The sequence below is a fragment of the Oncorhynchus masou genome, chromosome 15 (genome assembly GCF_036934945.1).
Source record: "Oncorhynchus masou masou isolate Uvic2021 chromosome 15, UVic_Omas_1.1, whole genome shotgun sequence".
NCBI classification, from domain to species: Eukaryota; Metazoa; Chordata; class Actinopteri; order Salmoniformes; family Salmonidae; genus Oncorhynchus; species Oncorhynchus masou.
Window position 1 is genome coordinate 14,672,655 of NC_088226.1, and position 23,514 is coordinate 14,696,168.

Consider the following 23,514-nt stretch of genomic DNA (forward strand, 5'->3'; position numbering starts at 1 on the left):
TGTATTTATCATCATTAGTCATTTAGGTCAACATTGGATCATTCAGAGATCCTCACTGAACTTCTGGAGAGAGTTTGCTGCACTGAAAATAAAGGGGCTGAATAATTTTGCACGCCCAATTTTTCAGTTTTTGATTTGTTAAAAAGTTTGAAATATCCAATAAATGTCGTTCCACTTCATGATTGTGTTCCACTTGTTGTTGATTCTTCACAAAAAATACAGTTTTACATCTTTATGTTTGAAGCCTGAAATGTGGCAAAAGGTCGCAAAGTTCAAGGGGGCCGAATACTTTCGCAAGGCACTGTATGTCACGAACCGGCTCGAAGTTCATAACAAAAAGGGAGACAAAGTGGAGATAAGAAATGAAAAAACTTATTTATTAACTGTAGTAAACTAAATACAATTACCAATGGTGTGTGTAGTCAGTAATCAGTAGTGTAAGTGAGTGTTTGCGTGCATAAATGTGATCATGAGGGGTGTTGAAAGGTTCCAAAGCAAGCAAGCAAGCAAAACATCCACAAAAATGCCACAACCAAAATCTGTACGTGTCTGCATGGAGAGAGTCTCCTCAATGAATGGGGAAGAGGTGTATTTATACTGTATTTATACTGTATTTATACTATGTCACTGACGAACCTCCAGGCTCCGCCCACCGGCATCCTAATAAGGAAAACAAGAGCAAAGAGGAAGAATACGGCAGACAGAGTGGGAGGGTCCTCAAAATCACAACATGGTAGCTAAACATCAGCTCCTCACAATGTTTATCTCTCTCTCTAATGTATTTGCTTTGATAATTCTTAACCCAGATTCTACAGAAACCCAAACAGCCCAACTCTTCACTGACCTGGAACATGGCAGTCGTTCTATGTGGTTAATGATGTGGAATTTGGGAGGGCTGGAGCAGGGATGGAAAGTGAGGGGAGCAGAGTGATATTGAGTGAATGATCTACTACAGTAGTACTTGAAATCAGGGCAGTGAAACACAAATGCTCTGTGTGTGAGAGGGATGCAGAGGCATTAAGCTAGGAATTAATAAGTAACTATCAGTAAAGTTATCAACAGTTCAGTGAAAAGTTTCAATAACTATGATAGACAAACATCTAGTGTATTTGTTGGTGCCAGTGCAGCACACTGCTTCACAAGACTGGAACACAAGACTTACTGTCGTCAGGTTGACTGCAGTTTACTGGCTTACTGTGCTGTGTGAGAGAACTGACTAGACCTAGATCTACATAGGTCATTCTACTATTACCAGGGATGCTCATATTAGCAGTGTCTGTACAGTAAAGCTTCCTCTCTACTGAGCCTGAGGGAAGAGAACACACCCACAGAGATGCTGGTTGCTGCAGTAGCAGCCACTCGTTCTACAGTCTGTGTTACCATGGACACGGCTCACTGTGGAAAGATTTCTAGTGGCTGTCTCTCTCTGGGATTTATGTTAACTGTTATGGGGGTGTGGCTGTTGTGTTCAATGCTCTCACCTACCGGTGTGAAACTATACATACAGTACGTAACAGAGATGTCACACACATCCAAAGTTCAGTCTCTACACTGATAAGTGAGCACTCAAACAGTAAGACAGGTGAATGTGAACAAATCAAACACTTGACAAAGCAACCTTTGGCTGTGTTTGTATATGGATAATCTCTCTCTTTCTGTATATGTGTGTGTGTGTGTTTCTATTAGCTGTGGGGTTAGTGAACATAGGGGGTGGGTGTGAGAAGGGGACAGAGATACACAGACACACTGATAGGGACAAAGTGAAAGGGAGAAAGAGAGTCTCCTCCCTCATGCCCCTCTCTCTAACTATGACTGATCTATGAGTTGGCTGTGAGTGTGAGAGAGCAACAGTGACCGAGAGACGGAGAGGATGTTTGATAAGCGGCTTGGGAAATGACTGTTTAAGTTTGTGCGTTGAATGCAGAGACATTGTGGAGCCGGACATGAGCAGTGACAGCAGCTCCAAGAAGCGCTATGTATCAACCCTCAGGATGTACATCGGACCCACCAACACTTCCCCTGGGCAGGGAAAAAACATCCTGGCAGCCAGTATCACTTCTGCTACTGCCACTAGGACTGGGATAGACACAGCCTCTAGTACAGGTAAGAGTGTGTGTGTGTGTGTGTGTGTGTGTGTGTGTGTGTGTGTGTGTGTGTGTGTGTGTGTGTGTGTGTGTGTGTGTGTGTGTGTGTGTGTGTGTGTGTGTGTGTGTGTGTGTGTGTGTGTGTGTGTGTGTTCAGTGCGTGTGCGTACTGTCTGTCAGCGTGTAATGGTATAGTGCGTGGTGGTGATGGGGGGGGGGGAGTGTAGGAGATTAACTATTGGCATTGCTTTCTAGTTGTTCAGGTCAACATTGTAATAGACAAGTTAGAACAGACATTTATCCCAGAGACTGCATAGCTGAATGAACCCGAACCACACACCATGACAAAGCATTTCGCTTTCATTTTCAGACAGTATATTTGCTTGTTTTACATGACAATGATATTTATTGGTTTTGTTTCTGCTTACCAGTTTGATATTGTAGATGTTAACATTTTGTATTGGTGTTTGGACTCTGTACTTCTTGAGTACTGGCTTTTGTTTTGTTGTTGCTTATAGTTACAGTGCAAAATGTCCACTGCCATCCACCTAACAAAATACTTGAACATTTATGGCGTGTACTTCCTTGTACGTGCACCATCAAAGCAAGTACAGTGTTTCATGTATTTTCAGATTTTCCTTTATTTAACTAGCCAAGTCAGTTAAGAACAAATTCTTAGTTTCAATGACGGCCTGGGAACAGTGAGTTAACTGCCTTGTTCAGTGGCAGAATGACAGATTTGTACCTTGGGGATTTGAACTTGCAACCTTTTGGTTACTAGTCCAACACTCTAACCACTAGGCTACCCTGCCACCCCAACCATTACCTGAGAAGTGAAGGGTGCAGGAATCTACATGCCCAGTTGTTGATTGTGAGTGCATTTAAAAGGCCATGTGGTTCTTGTTTTGAACAACCCGAGGAAGGGGTTTGGAGAAAAAACATTAGTCCCGCCGCCCTCAGCCTCCTTTGTACATGTTTTGTGACTGTGTTTCTCTCAGAGTGCAGTATCCTAAACACCTGTAGTGTAGGATGACATTACTGTGACAGTTCCATCCGCACTGGAAGGTAAAAGAGGCGTGTAAGCAGCGTGTGAATTATATCGTGACATTAAGGGGATAACATTTTTTTTACATTCATGGATGATGTGACAATCACAGCTAAGTCAGTTCTAGAAGGCAGATGGATTTTGGAGGATCTGGAAGAGCTCACCAAATGTTCCAGGATGGAGTTCAAGCCTGAAAAAGGTAAGTGTCCAGGAACGGTAGCGATTCAAGATTGGAGAGGAGACCATCCCCATCGTCAGAATGGTTATGGTCCTGGGGAAGTGCTAAAGTTCTCTGGTCTAGAGGCACCAAGGTAGTCCACCTCGAGCATGGGGAAGTGTGAAGAGCCCGGGGAAGTGTGAAGAGCCTGAGGAAGTGTGAAGAGCCTGGGGAAGTGTGAAGAGCCCGGGGAAGTGTGAAGAGCCCGGGGAAGTGTGAAGAGCCCGGGGAAGTGTGAAGAGCCTGGGGAAGTGTGAAGAGCCCGGGGAAGTGTGAAGAGCCCGGGGAAGTGTGAAGAGCCCGGGGAAGTGTGAAGAGCCCGGGGAAGTGTGAAGAGCCCGGGGAAGTGTGAAGAGTCTGGGGAAGTGGTACAGTCCCGAGCTCAATGACAAAGAGAGTGTGAAGGAGATACTCTTGCAAGCTGACACGTGGATGACAACTCTGAAGAAGAGCGGCCTGCCAGGCAAGTTTAAGGCATGTGGCTACCAACACAGGGTACTTCCCAGACTCCTCTGGCCGCTGCTTGCCTATGGGGTACCTCTTTCAACAGTGGAGGCACTAGAGAGGAAAATGAACAACTTCCTCAGGAGATGGCTGGCGGTCTCATGAAGCTACTCCTTCATCTGCCTGTACAGCACAGACAGCAAGCTGCAGCTGCCAATACATTTTTTTGTTGTAAATGAGTACAAGGCAACAAAAGCACGTCAGGTTTTGATGCTGCGGGACAGCAAGGATGAGAGGGTTTGCCAGGCAGCGATCGAAGCTGGACTTGATGGAAGAGTGTGCAAGAGAGGGCACTCACCTGGCAAGACATCTGGAACATGGAAGGGCAGCGGATTACGTTTCTGCTTTTCTCTGTGTATGATGTGTTGCCCACACCAACAAACCTCCACACATGGGGGTTGACAGAGAGCCCCAGCTGCACACTATGTGGATGACCAGCCAACCTGGAGCATGTGTCCTCTTGACAAGCAGCTCTGACCAATGGAAAGTTCAGGTGTCAGCATGACCAAATACTGACTCGGGACTGGATGCCGGTCTGGCCTCAGGAATGGAGCAGGCAAGGAGAAAGCCCAAACAACTCAACCAGGGCCCCTGTTTCATCCACTTCCTCAGGCCAGGAGACATCGCAGCAAAGGGAACAAGGACCAAAGGGATCCTTGACACAGCAGGTGACTGGGAGATGTGGGCCAACTTCAAGAAGCAGCTCCAGTTCCCAGAGAAGATAGCCAGCACAATGAGATGTTTTAGTGCCAAGATGTTGGCTGTATGCTACTGCTGTCTTAATACTAATTTGGTGGTCTGGTGGAGAAACACAGAGGAAGGGTCTCAGTGTTTATGCTGCATGTGTTTTGGTTCAGGCTTATTTTCCCAATATACATGTGTGGGTTTGGGCTATTTGTGTCTGCGTTTTAGACAATATAGTAGCTGTCACGGTATGCTGGAGTCTTTCCTGTAACAGGGAGAGCTGATAAATACTCTGCTAGATGAGAGATGTGGTTAGCACATTAGAGCAGAGGAAGACCAGAAAAACAAAAGCAGCGATAAGGAAACGTTGTCAGCAATGCAAGATGACAGGCCAGGCAGAACACCCCGCTGTTAGTGCCGGCAGGCTGACCAAAAGTGTTTTAGCAGTTGTTTTCCCCCAGGGTGAGAAAACAGAGTGGCCAAATTCCACCCAAATTAGTAGGTCTACTGGTATCAAAGTGCTATAGTACATGTACAAATGACCTGTAGCGCCACACATTGACTCAATACCGGTACCCCCTGTATACATCATTGTCATTTTAGTGTGTTAATTTTTATTATTTTTGACTTTAGTTTATTTGATAAATATTTTTCTTAACTCTTCTTGAACTACACAGTTGGTTAAGGGCTTGTAGAGTAAAGGGCTTGTAAAGTAAGCCTTTCACGGTAAGGTCTACACTTGTTGTATGTGACAGTGTGATTTGAGTGTTGATTGATTCATTTCAGAGCACATACACAAAGATGTTACATGTACGTGTGGTTGTTTCGCGTGCCAAACAGAGCGATAGGAGCCTGCTTATCAGGCTGTCATAGAACAGATGGCCCGCTGTATGAATTTCAAATGTGCTTATGATACTCTCTGTTCCCTGACCCCTGACCCCCTCCCATTCACCCCCTGTCTCTCCCTGTCTCTCACCCCACCTGCACCATCTCATCCAGGGGACAGCTGCCACACACCAACCCCCCTCAGAAGTCTGGATCCACCCCTGTTCACAGAGCCTTTGGAGGACTGCTCGGCAGATGAAGGAAGTGACATCACACTCCGAGGGGTTATCACAGGAAGTCAGCCAATCAGTGTGTCCTGGCTGCACAATGGTGAGCTGATGACATGCCTTATTCTCCATGTCCTGCACAATTTGGCTCTATGCCATTAGAATTCAACTTTATGAATTTGACTTGGAATTGGAATAGAAAATGTCTTCATTAAAATCAATGTCCACTGTGACATTTCATATCCATTGCCAAATGTACTTGAACGCCCAAACAACAAGGTAAATAAAAAGCACATTTGCGTCACTCTGCTGCCCATGTTGCGAATTAGTACTACCTTGTGATGTTTTGTAGTTCTTTATATATCACCACTTTAGAAGGATAAGAAACTACTTCTAAGTGATAATGCTCACGCTCCTCCATTAACACCTTAATTAAATGTTAAGGCAGTGGGTGTTCTCCCTCACACATACTCAGTTTCCTTTTCTATGCCGGTCTCTCTCGTTCACATTCACACTCTCTGAGACGAACAGACACACACCCTGAAGCTGAGGACTAGTGTCAGTGGCCTGAGCTCTGAGAGAGTTTCATGTTGCTGTATATGGGTGTTCCCGTGGGCAGGTGAGGCAGTGTTTTTTGGGAAGCCCCTCTTCGATGGCAGTGAGGCTAGACTGGTGGTGAGGGAATGCCTACCTGAGGACGCGGGCGCCTACACCTGTGTGGCAGAGAACCGAGCGGGCAAGACCTCCAGCAGCGCAGCTGTGTGTGTGAGAGGTAAGACAACACACACACACAATGCTGAAGTGTGCTCAGATCACTGGCGTACCACACACAGATCAGTGAAACTGCAGTATGCCACTGGCTTTTTGCATGAACACCAACAACACAAATGGTTAACTGCACTGCAGTAAGAGTTTAGATTCTGATGTTGTGTTGTTTTTCCCCTTTTGTCCCTTCTGTTACGGGATACGAAACTGAAATTGTTCCCTGATGGAAACAATGCAGACTTTAAGCCTATCTGTGGAGCCCTGAACGCAACTTCACACACTTCCCCTCCCCTCAACATTATGGAGAACAGAGGCTCAAAGTTACTACTGTCATCCAACAATGACAGTGTGTTCACACAATCCAGCTCCCCAATAAGCTCTAACACCCCGAGCCCAGGTGGACCCCGAAAAGGTGAAACATGAACTCATTATAGACTATCTCTTATTCCCTGAGTGCACAAAACATTAGGAACACCTTCCTAAAATTGAGTTGCACCCCCTTTTGCTCTCAGAACTGCCTCAATTTGTTGGGTCATGGACTCTACAAGGTTTTGAAAGCGTTCCACAGGGATGCTGACCCATGTTGACTCCAATGTTTCCCACAGTTGTCAAGTTAACTGGATGTGCTTTGGGTGGTGGACCATTCTTGATACACACAGGAAACTGTTGAGCGTGAAAAACCCAGCAGTGTTGCAGTTCTTGACACATTCAAACCGGTGCGCCTGGCACCTACTACCATACCCCGTTCAAAGGCACTCAAATATTTTGTCTTGCCCATTCACCCTCTGAATGGCACACATACACAATCCATGTCTCAATAGTCTCAAGGCTTTAAAATCCTCTTTACCTGTCTCCTCCCCTTCATCTACACTGATTGAAGTGGATTTAACACGTGACATTAATAAGGGATCATAGCTTTCACCTGGATTCATCTGGTCAGTCTATGTTATGAAAAGAGCAGGTGTTCTTCATGTTTTGGACACTCGGTGTATATCTATTTCATGTTGTATACAACTCTTTAAAGCAGGCAAAGTTATTTCTGCAAAAATGCTACATTTACTTTTGGCTCATTTCTAAAGACATTAATATGCTTTCTGTCCAACACACTATGGTTTATTATGGATACCTGGTTATTTTCTCTTCATTCAGATGAACCAAATCAGTCATATTTGGCATGAATCACTTCAACCAATCAATGCTTAGTTCAACAACAGTGTCTGCATGGAAGTCTCATCCAGCCTTTGTACTGTTTCCCTTGTTCTGTAATACAACGCTGCTTTGATCTGCTCTCTCACTGTTCTCTTACTGTTCTCTCACTGCTCTCTCACTGCTCTCTCACTGCTCTCCCCCTGCTCTCTCACCGCTCTCTCACCGCTCTCTCACTGCTCTCTGTCCAGCACCACGTTGGGGAAGACACAGTCCACTGTAGCATAGTTAAACCTAGAGACAGTGGGTGTGTCCAAATACCCATGCTAGCGTACTACAAACTAAAACCGCATACTCATTTCGGCGTTTCAACGAGTAGAATTAACTCGTCTTTTTCAAACTCATGTGTTTGACAACAGCTGATAATCAAATACATTGATCTGCTGTACCAAAATGAAAGACGGACAGGAGTCAACGCAATCGCGCATTAGATGACGAAATTTCACATACTATAAAATATAATTTTGTGAACAAAAACTGTAATGGTTCATTTACTACGTGAGGCATATATGATCGAATATATCGGAGTTGTTCCTGTTGTCATAGAGATAAAGGCCTCATCATGGATATAACCCATTTTAGCATGGACGTTGCCATTGAGGGCTTCCACCATTTTAAATTAGTCAACTGGGTGGAGATTCCTATGCGTTGGGAGCAATCAGCCAATGATGAAGGTAATGGACTACTTTAAAATGGAGAAGCCCATGCTGTCACAGACACTATAATGGCACAGATAAAAAATATGAGCCCTCTATTTATCTCTATGGCCTGGTGTTCACACGTGTATCTGCCCTCTCATTGGCTAGAATGGTCCGACCTGATCTTGCTTCCACCTGCCTGCCTTCCATATTTGAGGACATGTATTTCCATTGTTAGAGCTTTCACTCGAATATCTTGTCAATATAATAGACAATCTTTGGTTATGGTCGAGAGGGAGCTTAGCCACGCCCTCCCAAAACCCTCTCACTAACTACCTGCACCTGTGATCTCATCTCACATCACCTCGGTTCCACCAGTCTCCACAGAAGTCACGCCAAAGAAGAGAGCCAGCTCGGGGACAGGTAAGATAAACACTAGTCTCTCCCTTCATCTGTGAACAAGCCAAGAGCTGCACCTGTCTCTCTTTCAATGCATTTATTCTGTATAATATTTCCAGTTGTTGTCCTTGGATGTATAGTTCATGTGGGCCACCAGTTGCCCATCCCTGACTTAATTGCATCCTTTTGTGTAGATAACTTGTAACTTTGTCAATAGATGGTGTAGGTTTACATCATTCAGTGGATTGCCCAGAAGCTGATTTGTCATAACTTAATGTATGCTGGCTGTCCAGTCTTATCAGGTGCCTCTAATCTGTGTGTAAGAAAGAGGAAAGTTGTTCAGAAGTAGGCCGGTAAATAAATGTATTCAATATCTAAAACTAGACGGGCATCAGTTGAATGCATTCCATGGGAGGTTTTGTGGCATCAGTCCTCCTTGTCTCAAAAAGAAAAAGTGCTTTATACACTCACACCAATTTAGAACAGAAGTGCAGCTTCATCACAGTGGTTTTAGTCAAATATGCCATACTGTCATACTGATTTGACTACTGACCAGAAAGAGGCTGTGTCCACAAAGCCCTTTGGGGCTTTGCACTTAAAAGGATTTCTCCAATGTAATGTAATGTCAGGGTTATAAGGAAGTCATCTGTACGTAGTTATAAATTATATCTAACCATTTCTATCTTCAGCATACTTGATAACAGTATAGGCAATTCATTTTCAATGTAAATGATGTTTGGTCTGAATGCTTTACCATGTTATGTACTGGTGTGTGTAGGCGTTTGTAGTTGTTGGATACTGTTGGTTTCATAAGGACTGCTGCTACTTGTGTGTATGTCATCTGGTCATAAAATCCTGCCTGCAGACCCGCACACATAAACACATACACACAAACACAACAGTCCTACAAGCACATACACACAAACACAACAGTCGTACAAGCACATACACACAAACACAACAGTCGTACAAGCAAACAGACCCACCATACACACACAATGACACTTACATGTACAAAAACAAACGCAGTTCTCACACATAGTTAATAATAATGTTTTGTAAACGAATAATTATTGTGGCCCCTTGAGGCCTCTAGTGGACACTAGTCAAAACTCAGAAGTTTGTTTTCCCCTGTCTTTCACAGTCTCGTTGCAGTTTAAGGATCCCCCATCCCACATTGAGGCACGGCTAGGAGAGACAGCCCGTCTGACGTGTGTGTTCTGTGGAAGTCCCCCTGTGGTGTCCTGCTGGATACGAAATAAAGAACCGGTACCAATATTTTTGTATTTTCTTTTTAAATAATCTTTTCTAACGAGTAAACAAATATCACTAGCCTTCTTTTCATAGCGTTCTGAGCGTGTGAGTGTATAGTTTGTCTATCTTTGTCTAACTCACTCTGTAGGTTGTAGATGGGTCTGAGTTGTGGGTAGAGAGCAGTGATCAGAGCACTACGTTGGTGATAGCAGAGCCAGGACCTGAGCATTCAGGACGCTACACCGTTGTAGTACGAGACCGCAAGAGCTCGGCGCATCACACCCTCACTCTTTCTGTCATAGGTAAATAACCCTTGCAAAACATTTCTGTGTTTTTGTGCAGAACCCGTTTGTAACCTGTACTGTGTCTTCCTGGTCCTAGAGCGGCCCCAGTCCCCAGCTTCCAGCCCTGTGGTGTCTCTCCTCTCTGTCTCTCCTCTCTGTTTGGTCCTGTCCTGGTCTGGGCCCTGCTACGACGGAGGCAGTGCTGTCCTGGGCTACGTGGTGGAGGTGAGGAGGAAAGGCCCCGCTGAGTCTGGGGACTGGAGTGCGCTCACAGCCCATTGCAAGAGTACTTCTTACAAGGTGCGCTCCGGGCTTGAGCCTCAGGGGGAGTACTGCTTCCGGGTGAGGGCCTACAACGTGGTGGGGGTGAGCGAGCCCAGTGAGGAGTCTCAGCTTATCAAGATGGAGCAGATAGGTGAGCCATGTTGATGTCTAGTTGATTGGTTCCAGCAGGAGTCGTATACTGTGAACTTCATCATGTGTAGCTGTATACCGTGTGGCTCAGTCGGTAGAGCATGGTGCTTGCAATGCCAGGGTCGTGGGTTTGATTCCCACTGGGGACCAGTACAGGAAAAAGTATCCACTCACTACTGTAAGTCGCTCTGGTTAAGAGAGTTTGCTAAATAGATTAAGATTTTACATTTTAATTATCTTATTTATCACATGGACTTCATGCCACCAGCTGCAGAGAGGAACACATTTCAACAAGATTTTTCAACTCAATCTGTTTCCAGTAGATTTGTATCAATAGCGTGCATTGTTTGATGCGGCCTATCTGATGACTGACAGCTCACATGTCTGTCTGTGTGTGAACTGTAGCTGAGCCACAAGAGGAGGAGTCTCCTCGGACATATAAGGACGTCACCATCGACTCCACCCACAAGGTCACCGATCACTACAATATACTGGAGAAACTGGGAGTGTGAGTATCTCCCATGAAACAATACACAAAAAAACACACACTGGTAGGTTCATTGACATGAACAAAGATGTCTGTTCATCTACAGATAAGGGACACTCACTAACGGGTTTCATGCCAGCTCTTGGTTCATGCCACCTCTTGTTCACAATGTTTTTCAAGCAAACAAAATGGTTCACTCCCCTCTGAAATGTCAAAGACATGGCTGATCTAGCCTTGACAAAAACACTTGTAGATTCGGTGTTTAGTCAACAGAGAGGGGAATATTGAGTCACAGAGCGTGGAGGAGAGAAGTGTTCAGACAGACAGCGCATAGAGGAGAGACGATTTCAGACAGACAGTGCATAGAGGAGAGACGATTTCAGACAGACAGTGCATAGAGGAGAGAAGATTTCAGACAGACAGTGCATAGAGGAGAGATGATTTCAGACAGACAGTGCATAGAGGAGAGACGATTTCAGACAGACAGTGCATAGAGGAGAGGAGAGAAGAGTTCAGACAGACAGTGCATAGAGGAGAGAAGAGTTCAGACAGACAGTGCATAGAGGAGAGAAGAGTTCAGACAGACAGTGCATAGAGGAGAGAAGAGTTCAGACAGACAGTGCATAGAGGAGAGAAGAGTTCAGACAGACAGTGCATAGAGGAGAGAAGATTTCAGACAGACAGCGCATAGAGGAGAGAAGATTTCAGACAGAATAAGGGACGTGCTTTAATTTTCTGACCCACTCACTCTAGCATATCTTTTACATGTGTATGTATCTCTCCCAACACCTCTCCCTCCTCTGAACTTGTACAGTATGAAGGCAGAGAGTTGTCTCAGTGATTTAGTGGTTAGGACCATAGAATCTCTAAATTCTAGTACAGTAGTTAGGACACTGAGATTTCCCTGACCATGACCTGACCAGGAAATCTCTGGTGAAAACCCCAGAGTTTTTCCTGGTCAGATCACATGGTCAGGGATAACAGAGACAGCAACCCTTCCTTTACATTCCTGGTCAGATCACATGGTCAGGGATAACAGAGACAGCAACCCTTCCTTTACATTCCTGGTCAGATCACATGGTCAGGGATAACAGAGACAGCAACCCTTCCTTTACATTCCTGGTCAGATCTAGGTCAGGGATAACAGAGACAGCAACCCTTCCTTTACATTCCTGGTCAGATCTAGGTCAGGGATAACAGAGACAGCAACCCTTCCTTTACATTCCTGGTCAGATCTAGGTCAGGGATAACAGAGACAGCAACCCTTCCTTTACATTCCTGGTCAGATCTAGGTCAGGGATAACAGAGACAGCAACCCTTCCTTTACATTCCTGGTCAGATCTAGGTCAGATCTCTATCTCAGCTCTCCAGATGGAGAAAGCTGTTCTGGAGCCATGATTATACAGACGGTTTGGCACCGTTTACCGTTGCATTATGGTTCACAGGTCTGTGTGTCTATGTATGTCTAGAGCAGGGGTGGGCAAAATACAGATCTGGCCTGCGGGAGGTTTGAGTATTTATACATTTTTGGGGGAGATTATTGTAGATAAAAAACACTTCAGGCTACTGTTGAACGTCTAAAACTAGATCAAGTTGTAGAAATCATAATGGACCCATATATTTTGAAGTAACTGTCCTTTTTTTTGGCCCTGCAAATGTATTTTGACAAACAAATCGGTTCCACACAAAATCTGTGTGACCCTCTGTTGAATATTTAAATCCAGATGTGGCCCTCGAGACAATGTTTCCCCACACACACATTCATGTGATCATAGACTGAATCTGATTTGTATGGACAAAAAGTGTCTCAATTGCAATATTAATGCAAACTTGACTTGCTCTGTGTATGTGTAAAGCAGTTAAACTACTCTGTTGGCCATACTTATTCTTCGGCTGCCACCTGTAGGGACAAAACCGTAAAAGCTACCGACACCAAAACAACTTTCAAATGTACAGGCGGACCCTCCGCAGTGTGCTTGGAAAACGTTTTGATACCACTTATACTTTACAACTCCATAGACTTGAATTGGAAGTATTTGGCTACGCTACTGCGTGGTTAGAGCGTTGGACTAGTAACCGAAAAGTTGCAAGTTCAACTCCCCGAGCTGACAAGGTACAAATCTGTCTTTCTGCCACTGAACAGGCAGTTAACCCACTGTTCCTAGGCCGTCATTGAAAATAAGAATTTGTTCTCTTAACTGACTTGCCTAGTTAAATAAAGCTAAAATGTTTTTTTATTTAAAACCATTAAAACTACCAACACCAAAACAACTAACATTTGCAGTGGTACTGTTGGTAAAAGAAGAAGTTGACTACTTATAAGTTTCACACTACCATAATATTGGCATGAATCCCAATGGATTTCAAGGGTAATAGACTTGAATGGCAACGATTACTACTAGTCCTCCACCGTTTAAGATAGAAACAGACCGGTCTGGAATAGGTTGCTTGTATACTGACCACAACCATGCAACTACTGTCCACTGCTACAAACACCACCCTGATGTTGACATGTGCAGACTGACTCAATTTAGATACCTTCAACACAATTTTTCAATGGCGGAATGCAGGCTTCAACATTTAAAAACTGAACTTTTAGACAAAACATTGTGAGAGCTTAAAAACACTTTATATGCTCCCTCTACCCTACTATACCAGCCCACTATAACCCATTATAGTAACTCCACACCTACAGTAAATCCAAAATGGGTCACTATCACTAACCTGTAGCCTATGGAATAACCTATTACAACCATTATTACTACAGCTGCCACTACCACTTCTTTCAATACCATGAAAAACACCTAAAGAGGAGCAAGAGAACCACATTTTCTTCATTTGTGCCATAAAGAGGAGCAAGCAAACCGCACTCTTGAGTTGTGCTCTGGGACAATAGGACATGTCTTCTCTGCCACCACCAGACCTCCCCTGGGGACATCGGACCACAATGTTGTCTACCTCCGGCCAGCCTACTGTCGCCTCCTGGAGAGGGAGAAACACACAGTTAAAACTGTCCAGATCTGGAATGACAACAGTATCACTTGTCTCCAGGGGTGTTTTGACTGTACAATGTGGGAGGAATTTGGTCTCCAGGGGTGTTTTGACTATACAATGTGGGAAGTATTTGGTCTCCAGGGGTGTTTTGACTGTACTATGTGGGAGGTATTTGAGGACAGCAGCTCTGATCTGGATGAACTCAGTCTGAAGTAACCTCTGAAATAACCTCTATGTAAACTTCTGTGTTGAGTCAGTTGTGCCTACTAAGACCTGTAAAATCTTCCCTAACAACAAGCCTTGGGTATCAAAACATTTCAAAATCACTACTTGATAGGAAGAAGGCAGATTATGCTGGGGGTGATAGACAGGCTTTAAGAGATGTACAATGTGAGATCAAAAGACAGATACTGGTGGACAAGGAGGCAAACAAGCAAAGGGTGGAGAGGAGCCTCTCCTCAGGAAACTCAAGGGATTAAACAGGCTGATGTGTTAATGTTGTTCAGGGAATGTAACACACACAAAAGCCCAGGCCCAGACAAAGTAAGTGAACATGTGTTATAGTACTGTGCTGAACAATTGGCTGGTGTTTTTAGACATTTTCCAATCTTCTCTTGACCAGCAACATGTACCAGTATTGTGGAAAAACTCAATAATTATACCCATTCCTAAAGCATCTAATCCCTCTGTGCTGAATGACTACCGCCCTGTCGCCTTGACATCCTTAGTAAATGAAATGCCTTGAGGAACTTGTGTAAAGTCATATTCTCAGCGTCACCCAGAAGTTCATTGATCCATTTCAGTTTGCCTATCAGCCTAGCAGAGGAGTTGATGATGCCGTTCTTATTCTCCTCAACATGGTCTATAGACATCTAGAGGGTGTAGTCTCCTCAACATGGTCTATAGACATCTAGAGGGTGTAGTCTCCTCAACATGGTCTATAGACATCTAGAGGGTGTAGTCTCCTCAACATGGTCACATCATGGTCTATAGACATCTAGAGGGTGTAGTCTCCTCAACATGGTCTATAGACATCTAGAGGGTGTAGTCTCCTCAACATGGTCTATAGACATCTAACAGAGGGTGTAGTCTCCTCAACATGGTCTATAGACATCTAGAGGGTGTAGTCTCCTCAACATGGTCTATAGACATCTAGAGGGTGTAGTCTCCTCAACATGGTCTATAGACATCTAGAGGGTGTAGTCTCCTCAACATGGTCTATAGACATCTAGAAGGTGTAGTCTCCTCAACATGGTCTATAGACATCTAGAGGGTGTAGTCTCCTCAACATGGTCTATAGACATCTAGAGGGTGCAGTCTCCTCAACATGGTCTACAGACATCTAGAGGGTGTAGTCTCCTCAACATGGTCTACAGACATCTAGAGGGTGTAGTCTCCTCAACATGGTCTATAGACATCTAGAGGGTGTAGTCTCCTTAACATGGTCTATAGACATCTAGAGGGTGTAGTCTCCTCAACATGGTCTATAGACATTGAGAGGGTGTAGTCTCCTCAACATGGTCTATAGACATCTAGAGGGTGTAGTCTCCTCAACATGGTCTATAGACATTGAGAGGGTGTAGTCTCCTCAACATGGTCTATAGACATCTAGAGGGTGTAGTCTCCTCAACATGGTCTACAGACATCTAGAGGGTGTAGTCTCCTCAACATGGTCTACAGACATCTAGAGGGTGTAGTCTCCTCAACATGGTCTATAGACATTGAGAGGGTGTAGTCTCCTCAACATGGTCTATAGACATTGAGAGGGTGTAGTCTCCTTAACATGGTCTATAGACATCTAGAGGGTGTAGTCTCCTCAACATGGTCTATAGACATCTAGAGGGTGCAGTCTCCTCAACATGGTCTATAGACATCTAGAGGGTGCAGTCTCCTTAACATGGTCTATAGACATCTAGAGCCAAATCCCATGTCAGGGTTTTGTTTGACTTTTCTTCTGCCTTCAACACAATCCAGCCTTACATTCATTCTGGCACAGAGACTCATTCGGGACTTCTCCTTAAATGGGTGGCTGGATTTGTGGCTGTTGGACTTCCTGAGCCAACCCTCACAGCGGGTCAAAATAGGTCCCCCATGTGTAGGATATACGCAACACCAACACAGGCTCTCCTGTACATCTTGTACACTAATAGTTGTACTAGTTCCCATACTGACAGACACCTCGTTAAGTTCGCTGATGACACTGCCTTGATCAGCCTGTTGCATGATGAAGAGGAACACCATGGCCCGGTTCTGGATGACTTTGTAGAGTGGTGTGACGAATCACACTTGGTCCTCAATACCAATAAGACCAAAGAGATGTGCATAGACTTCAGGAAGCATACGACACCTACCTTTGCAACATCTATCAGAGGTCTAAACATAGAGATTGTAGAGGAATACAAATATCTGGGTGTCCTCTTGGACAATAAGCTTCATTGCAGTAAATGTACAAACCTGATCTACAAAAAGATCCAACAGAGACCGTACTTTCTCAAAGACCTGGAATCTTTTAATGTAGACTGTACTATACTGACTCTGTTTAACAAATATTTCATTGAGAGTATTTTAACTATTTGTATTGTTTGTTGGTTTGGCAATGCCACTGTAAATCAGAGAAATATGCAGAGAAGGATTATTACCACAGCAAGCAAGGTACTTGGAGTCACACAGACAGGCCTGGATGAGATCTTTAAGGTCAGGGCCCTCCGCAAGGCTCACAAAATAATTTTAGACCCAAGCCACCCCCTGTACCCGGACTTTGAACTACTCCCCTCTGGGCACAGGTATAGGGCACCCCTCAGAAGGAAAAACAGAACTAGACAATAATTTGTAACAGGTGTGATATCCCTCTTAAATAGCTTGGGCTAATGTTCCTATCATCCCAGTAAGGCCAGCAGGCTAGTTTCTTTTTATTAGTACAGTTGAAGTTGGACGTTTACATACACCTTAGCCAAATACATTTAAACTCAGTTTTTCACAATTCCTGACATTTAATCCTAGTAAAAATTCCCTGTTTTAGGTCTGTTAGGATCACCACTTTATTTTAAGAATGTGAAATGTTAGAATAATAGTAGAGAATTATTTATTTCAGCTTTTAATTCTTTCATCATTCTTTCACATTCCCAGTGGGTCAGAAGTTTGCATACACTCAATTAATATTTGGTAGCATTGCCTTTAAATTGTTTAACTTGGATCAAATGTTTCAGGTTGCCTTCCCACAATAAGTTGGGTGAATTTTGGCCCATTCCTCCTGACAGAGCTGGTGTAACTGAGTCAGGTTTGTAAGCCTCGTTGCTCGCACACACTTTTTCAGTTCTGCCCACAAAATGTCTTTAGGATTGAGGTCAGGGCTTTGTAATGGCCACTCCAATACATTGACTTTGTTATCCTTGAGCCATTTTACCACAACGTTGGAAGTATGCTTGGGGTCATTGTCCATTTGGAAGGCCCATTTGCGACCAAGCTTTAACTTCCTGACAGATGTCTTGAGCTGTTGTTTCAATCTATCCACATAATATTCCTCCTCATGATGCCATCTATTTTGTGAAGTGCACCAGTCCCTCCTGAAGCAAAGCACCACCACAACATGATGCTGCCACCCTCGTGCTTCATGTTAGGGATGGTGTTCTTCGGTTTGCAAGCCTCCCCCCTTTTCCTCCAAACATAACTATGGTCATTATGGCCAAACAGTTCTATTTTTGTTTCATCAGACCAGAGGACACTTCTTCAAAAAGTACGACCTTTGTCCCCATGTGCAGTTGCAAACCGCAGTCTGGCTTTTTATGGCGGTTTTGGAGCAGTGACTTCTTCCTTGCTGAGTGGCCTTTCAGGTTATGTCGATTATAGGACTCGTTTTACTGTGGATATAGATACTTTTGTACCTGTTTCCTCCAGCATCTTCACAGGGTACTTTGCTGCTGTTCTGGGTCTGATTTGCACTTTTTGCACCAAAGTACGTTCCTCTCTAGGAGGCAGAACGCATCTCCTTCCTGAGCGGTATGACGGCTGCGTGGTCCCATGGTGTTTATACTTGCGTACTATTGTTTGTACAGATGGACGTGGTACCTTCAGGCGTTTGGAAATTGCTCCCAAGGTTGAACCAGACTTGTGAAGGTCTACATTTTTTTTCTGAGGTCTTGGCTGATTTCTTTTGATTTTCCCATGATGTCAAGCAAAGAGGCACAGAGTTTGAAGGTATGACTTGAAATGCATCCGCAGGTACACCTCCATTTGACTCAAATGATGTCAATTAGCCAATCAGATGCTTCTAAAGCCATGATATCATTTTCTGGAATTTCCCAAGCTGTTTAAAGGCACAGTCAATTTAGTGTAAACTTCTGACCCACTGGAATTGTGAGATAATCTGTCTGTAAACAATTGTTGGAAAAATGACGTGTCTTGCACAAAGTAGATTTCCTAACCGACTTGCCAAAACTATAGTTTGTTAATTAACCAGACATTTGTAGAGTGGTTGAAAAATTAGATTTAATGACTCCAGCCAAAGTTTATGTGAGCTTCTGACTTTAACGGTATGTAACTGTTATCAAAGTTGTTTTTGTTATTTCAACGCCACTTTAAACATGTACATGACACTGCGACAAAATTCCCCCATGGGGACAATAAAGTCAGTAAAGTTAATGACATCTATCTCCTGTGACACCTCACAGGGGGAAGTTTGGCCAGGTGTTCAAACTCACTCACAGGCAGACGGGCCGTGTGTGTGCCGGAAAGTTCTACAAGGGCCGGCGGGTCAAGGAGAGGGAGGCGGCCCGTAAAGAGATGGAGCTGATGAACTTCCTGCACCACCCCAAACTGGTCCAGTGTCTGGGGGCCTATGATCTCAAGCCAGAGATGGTCATGGTCATGGAGTTGTAAGTATAGAATCTAGACAACAATCATTGACCACAATACATGGCAGTGGAAGCCATGGAGCCCTGTAGAAGTAAATGCATGAGGTCCGCTGTCACTAATGTGAATTGAGTTCAATTTAATCCAATTGAAAATACAACCACTATTGACCCTGTGATTGTTTGTGTGCAGCATTGCCGGAGGTGAGCTGTTTGAGCGTATAGTGGACGACAGCTTTGTGCACACAGAGCCGGCCAGTGTGCACTACATGCAGCAGATCGTGGAGGGGATCGGCTACATGCACCAGCAGAACATCATCCACCTGGACCTGAAGCCTGAAAACATAGTGTGTGTTGACCACACTGGCACGCGCATTAAGATCATTGACTTTGGCCTGGCCAGCAAGCTGGGTGAGTGTGGGGCTGGCTGAGGGACAGAGCCAAGGGTGTTGAATGGTGCTGCAGGTTTTGGAAGAATTGTTGGTTTGCATTGCGACACCTGGAAAATGAATGATGTCTGCCTCTGTTCATTGTGATATGTGGTTGTGCCTTAAATGGCACCCTATTACCTATATAGGGAATAACTTTTGATCAGGGCCCATAGGGGCTGTGTTTTAAAAAGGTCCTGGTCAAAATTAGTGCACTATGTAGGAAATAGGGTGTCATTTGGGACGCATCCTCATTACCCTGAGGTGTTGTCTGTCCTCCAGACCCCTCCACTCCCCTGAAGGTGATGCACGGGACACCAGAGTTTGTGGCTCCAGAGGTGATTGGCTATGAGCCTGTTAGCTTAGCCACAGACATGTGGAGCATTGGAGTCATCTGCTACATATTGTGAGTACTAATGCAATATTCTGTTTAATTCATTCTCAATTAGAGACATTCCTCTCTGCCTACAACAGGGCTTGACAAAATGTAGCTTTTCTACCACCTAGTGGCCATACATTGCTATTGTTCATATATATAGTGTGTGTGTGTGTGTGTGTGTGTGTGGTGTGTTCAGACTGAGTGGTGAGTCTCCCTTCCAGGGTAACAGTGAGGCAGAGACCCTGGCCTTGGTGACTGGTGCTCAGTGGGAGTTTGATGAGGAGAGCTTTGAAGAGATCACTGACCAGGCCAAAGACTTCATCAGCTCCCTGCTCAACAAGGAACCAAGGTCTGGGACAACACCATATTCCATCTACCTGTACATGTATATATGTGTATATCTCTGAGTGACTGTCTATGGATGAGCCTTGTCCATCCTCTAATCCTCTCTGTCTGTCCCTACCCAGGTGTAGGATATCCTGTGAGGAGGCTCTGGTTCACTCCTGGATAGCTGAGCCTATCTCAGCAGACCCCAGCACCACCAAGTGTCTCTCCAAGGAGAAGATGAAGAGGTACCTCGCCAAGCAGAAGTGGAAGGTAGGTTTTGGGTTCCCCACCAAGGTGACACGTTGTATTTTACTACATTTCAGTTCTTTAATTATTTCATCATCATCCCCCAGTTGTTGTGAACTGACTGAAGCCTCTCTGTGTATCTCCTGTAGAAAACAGGGAAAGCCCTGCTGGCGCTGAAGAGGATGGCTCTGCTGTCTAAAGCTGATGGACCTGGCTCTCCCACCATCCCTGCAGAAGGTGAGACCTCCCTCCAGACTTCCAAAACCTGCCATACTCAATACAGACCATGTCAGTTTCTCATAACCCTACCATTCCTCATGTGATACACAGGGGCGCAACTTTTCATTCTGAAATTGCATTTTGTCCCCACCCCCACCACAGTTTTATAATTGGAATGTGATACAAAATCAGGCAGCGGTGTGCTTTAGGACCACGCAGACCCACTTCTAAAACCAAAGTTGCACCCCTAGTGATATGACCCTGTTAGACCTGTCAACCAGATGAGCGCTACGCATACCATTGGTTGACTTGTCCTCAGTCTGGCTGACCAGGCTATGACTCTGATGTGATCCTTGACCCTGTGTCTGACCCCTGACAGACAGCCCCCTGAGTCCTGAGGCAGAGCAGGCCCTGCAGTCTCTAGAGGTCAAACTCCAGGGGAGGCCCCAGTTCTCCCTGACCCTAACGGACCAGACTGCCTCCCAGGGCTCCACCGCCCGCCTCTCCTGTCACCTCACAGGTACCTACCTATACACTGCATTACACTACAAACAGCTTCCATCTCAATCACTTTATTAGACATGTTTGGTTGACTGAATTACACCTCTTCACTGAGTTTCAGCTGGTGCTTGAAAATATTTGAAATGCTTTGTTTTAAAGTTGGGCATTGATTAAGAGCTATCGTGCCTAACTAAGTCCCTTGCTCAAGGCCACACAGCTGCATCCTGCTGTGTAATACATGTTAAGCTTTTCAAGTGTGTAACTGTTACATTCTATTTTCCTGAGCTCTTGTCATTGGATGTTTCCTCTCTCACCCCTCTGACCTTTCCTTTCAGGGTATCCTGACCCGGAGGTGGTGTGGTTGAGGGGGGAGGAGCCTCTGGAGGAGTCATCCCGGGTGCAGATAGAGTATGAAGAGGATGGGCTCTGCACCCTGGTCCTGGCCCAAGTTGGGCCAGAGGACTCGGATGTTTACACCTGTAGGGCCACCAACGACCAGGGGAAGGCATTGTGTTCAGCCAAACTCATAGTAAAGGAATAGGTTTGTTCAGAAATGTGAATACGTATTGAAACACAAACAAGCAGGTATTCAGACGCCCATGTTTGTGAAATGTCTTTCAAACGCTCCAGAAAATGTGGTATTGAACCACTAAACTCTGTACATTACTGCGCTTGTGAAACAACTCTTTGATTTCCGATGGAAAACCTCCAAAGTGCTACTAGTTATTTTGGACATGCGTACGGGTTTGAAAATAATAATCCTGTGAATTAAGACTACTGCGAATAGTGTCTTAATAATAAATCAATCTTTTTGCACCAAGTATATGGTTGTTCAACATTTGCCAGATGTAAGTTTAATGTGATGTATTGTAACTGCTATGAATTTGGAATTATTTTTTATTTTTCTCAGTGAACCGTTACTGTACAAACATTTTATAGTTGCCTCTAATGGCTTTTAATTTTTTACAGTTATGTCCACCAGATGACACATTCTTTTGAAAAAGAGTTTGTCTTGTGATGGAACAGCAGCCTTGTGGAAAGTGTGACAATAAAAGACCGAAAGCATATAATTTCACAGCATGACTTACACCCCTAAGAGTCCAGTTTACATTCTTGTTTGACCTCTTTTTACCCCCCCCCCCCCCACATGATTTAACTGGTTTTATAATTCATCTTAGAATTACACTGTGTGCTACAGATTACTATTTTATGTCTACTAATTTAAGGGCAGGATTGAATCCCTATCGCTGAAAATCTGCGTTGCGCGTGCTTGAAATTTAAATGTAATTTCCAATTGAGCCGGTTTGCTGTAAATGCAGTTGCCACTGACATTTAAAGGCAATCGGGCTACAACGCGGAACTTCTGCGATACGGATTGAATACAACCCTTAGTATAAATAAATGAAGTAATTTCAACCATTTTAGCTGTTGAAATGTGTTCAATGTTTACATGGGGAAGAGCAGGAAGCCACTGAAGGTGTTGTAGTTCATGATGTCATCATGGACCAGCCTGGTAGCCTGTAACTCCACATAGACGTTATCTCCCACCTCCAGAGGAATGACCACTGCATTGCTGCCACTGTCGTGCGCATCGGTTCCTACAGTGTCCCAGACAGACACCAGCCTCTGGCCATTCTTGGTCAAACATACCACAGAATTAGGAGGGTTGTTCAAGTTGTTCATCATCGTGAAATGGAAGTAGTACATTCCTTTGACTGTTGCAGTGAAGATACCTGTAGAGACATAGCTTTTAGTTCACACACACACACACACACACACACAGAGAGAGTGAGAGTATATCTAGTACCTGTGGCAGGGTTGTATGAGCTGCCGGTGTTTGAGAAGACCTTCTTGTACTTCAGGGGAATGGGAGTGGTGAAAGGTCCTGTGTTCCCAGGGGCATCGCCTGTCTGCCAGAGAGTTGCGGAGAAGGCCACCTGAGGCCGACCTGAGAGAGATACAGGATGGATGAGATTATAATGAACTGTCAGCTGTCATAATGTATTCAAAGATCAGAGGCTGTTAGAAAGTTGAATATAGGAGAATCCCTATAATAGACAGAGAAGCAATGGGTGGATAGGAGGTTGGTGACACGTGAAAAGCGCTATATTACCTCCAGTTAGTCTCTTCAGCTCCTCCACTTCATTCTCACTGGTTTGTAACCGGGTCTCCATGAGTCTCAGGTTATCCCCCATAGTTCCCAGTTTCTCCCCCATGGCTCCGAGTTTCTCTGCTATAGATGTCAGTTCTTTCATCAGAGAGCAAGTGTCAGATGGGCAGCATGCTTTCTGGTTCTCATGGTCTCCTTGTGTCCCAGACAGACAGCAGCATAGTGCCATCAAAAAGACTGCAAAACCCTTCATTCTCAAAGCTTTCTGAAACCTTTCCTGCAGCATCATTCTGTATTGATTCTCAGCCCAGTCTGCCTCTTTATATTGTGCACTTGTCAAATATTGCACAAGATGCTGGAAAGTTTTGGGTGGTTAACAGAGAGGGAAAATACAGACTTGTGCAAAACAACAAATAAATGGACCTGCTTT

The 23,514-nt window shown here is 44.5% G+C and overlaps 2 protein-coding genes across 3 annotated transcripts; one reads left to right on the forward strand and one right to left on the reverse strand.

The window, feature by feature from the left end:
- Nucleotides 1–1,806: 1,806 nt before the first annotated feature.
- LOC135555710 (myosin light chain kinase, smooth muscle-like) lies at nt 1,807–22,054 on the forward strand. Of its 2 annotated transcripts, XM_064988392.1 has the most exons (17): nt 1,807–2,103; nt 5,534–5,689; nt 6,206–6,358; nt 6,590–6,763; nt 8,574–8,618; nt 9,739–9,863; nt 9,997–10,150; nt 10,230–10,547; nt 10,952–11,054; nt 18,695–18,898; nt 19,068–19,285; nt 19,585–19,708; nt 19,878–20,030; nt 20,149–20,278; nt 20,404–20,491; nt 20,853–20,993; nt 21,310–22,054. In XM_064988392.1, the coding sequence occupies exons 1-17, from the start codon at nt 1,944–1,946 to the stop codon at nt 21,513–21,515; spliced, it is 2,652 nt and encodes an 883-aa protein (XP_064844464.1). In that variant the 5' UTR covers nt 1,807–1,943; the 3' UTR covers nt 21,516–22,054. The 2 variants fall into 2 exon arrangements, with proteins under 2 accessions (XP_064844464.1, XP_064844465.1); XM_064988393.1 differs by lacking the exon at nt 6,590–6,763.
- Nucleotides 21,854–23,392, reverse strand: LOC135555711 (complement C1q-like protein 2). The gene is made up of 3 exons (XM_064988394.1): nt 23,088–23,392; nt 22,782–22,922; nt 21,854–22,707 (listed from the first exon to the last, which is right to left on the reverse strand). Exons 1-3 carry the CDS (start codon nt 23,371–23,373, stop codon nt 22,421–22,423), a joined length of 714 nt encoding a protein of 237 aa, XP_064844466.1. The 5' UTR covers nt 23,374–23,392; the 3' UTR covers nt 21,854–22,420.
- Nucleotides 23,393–23,514: the final 122 nt, after the last annotated feature.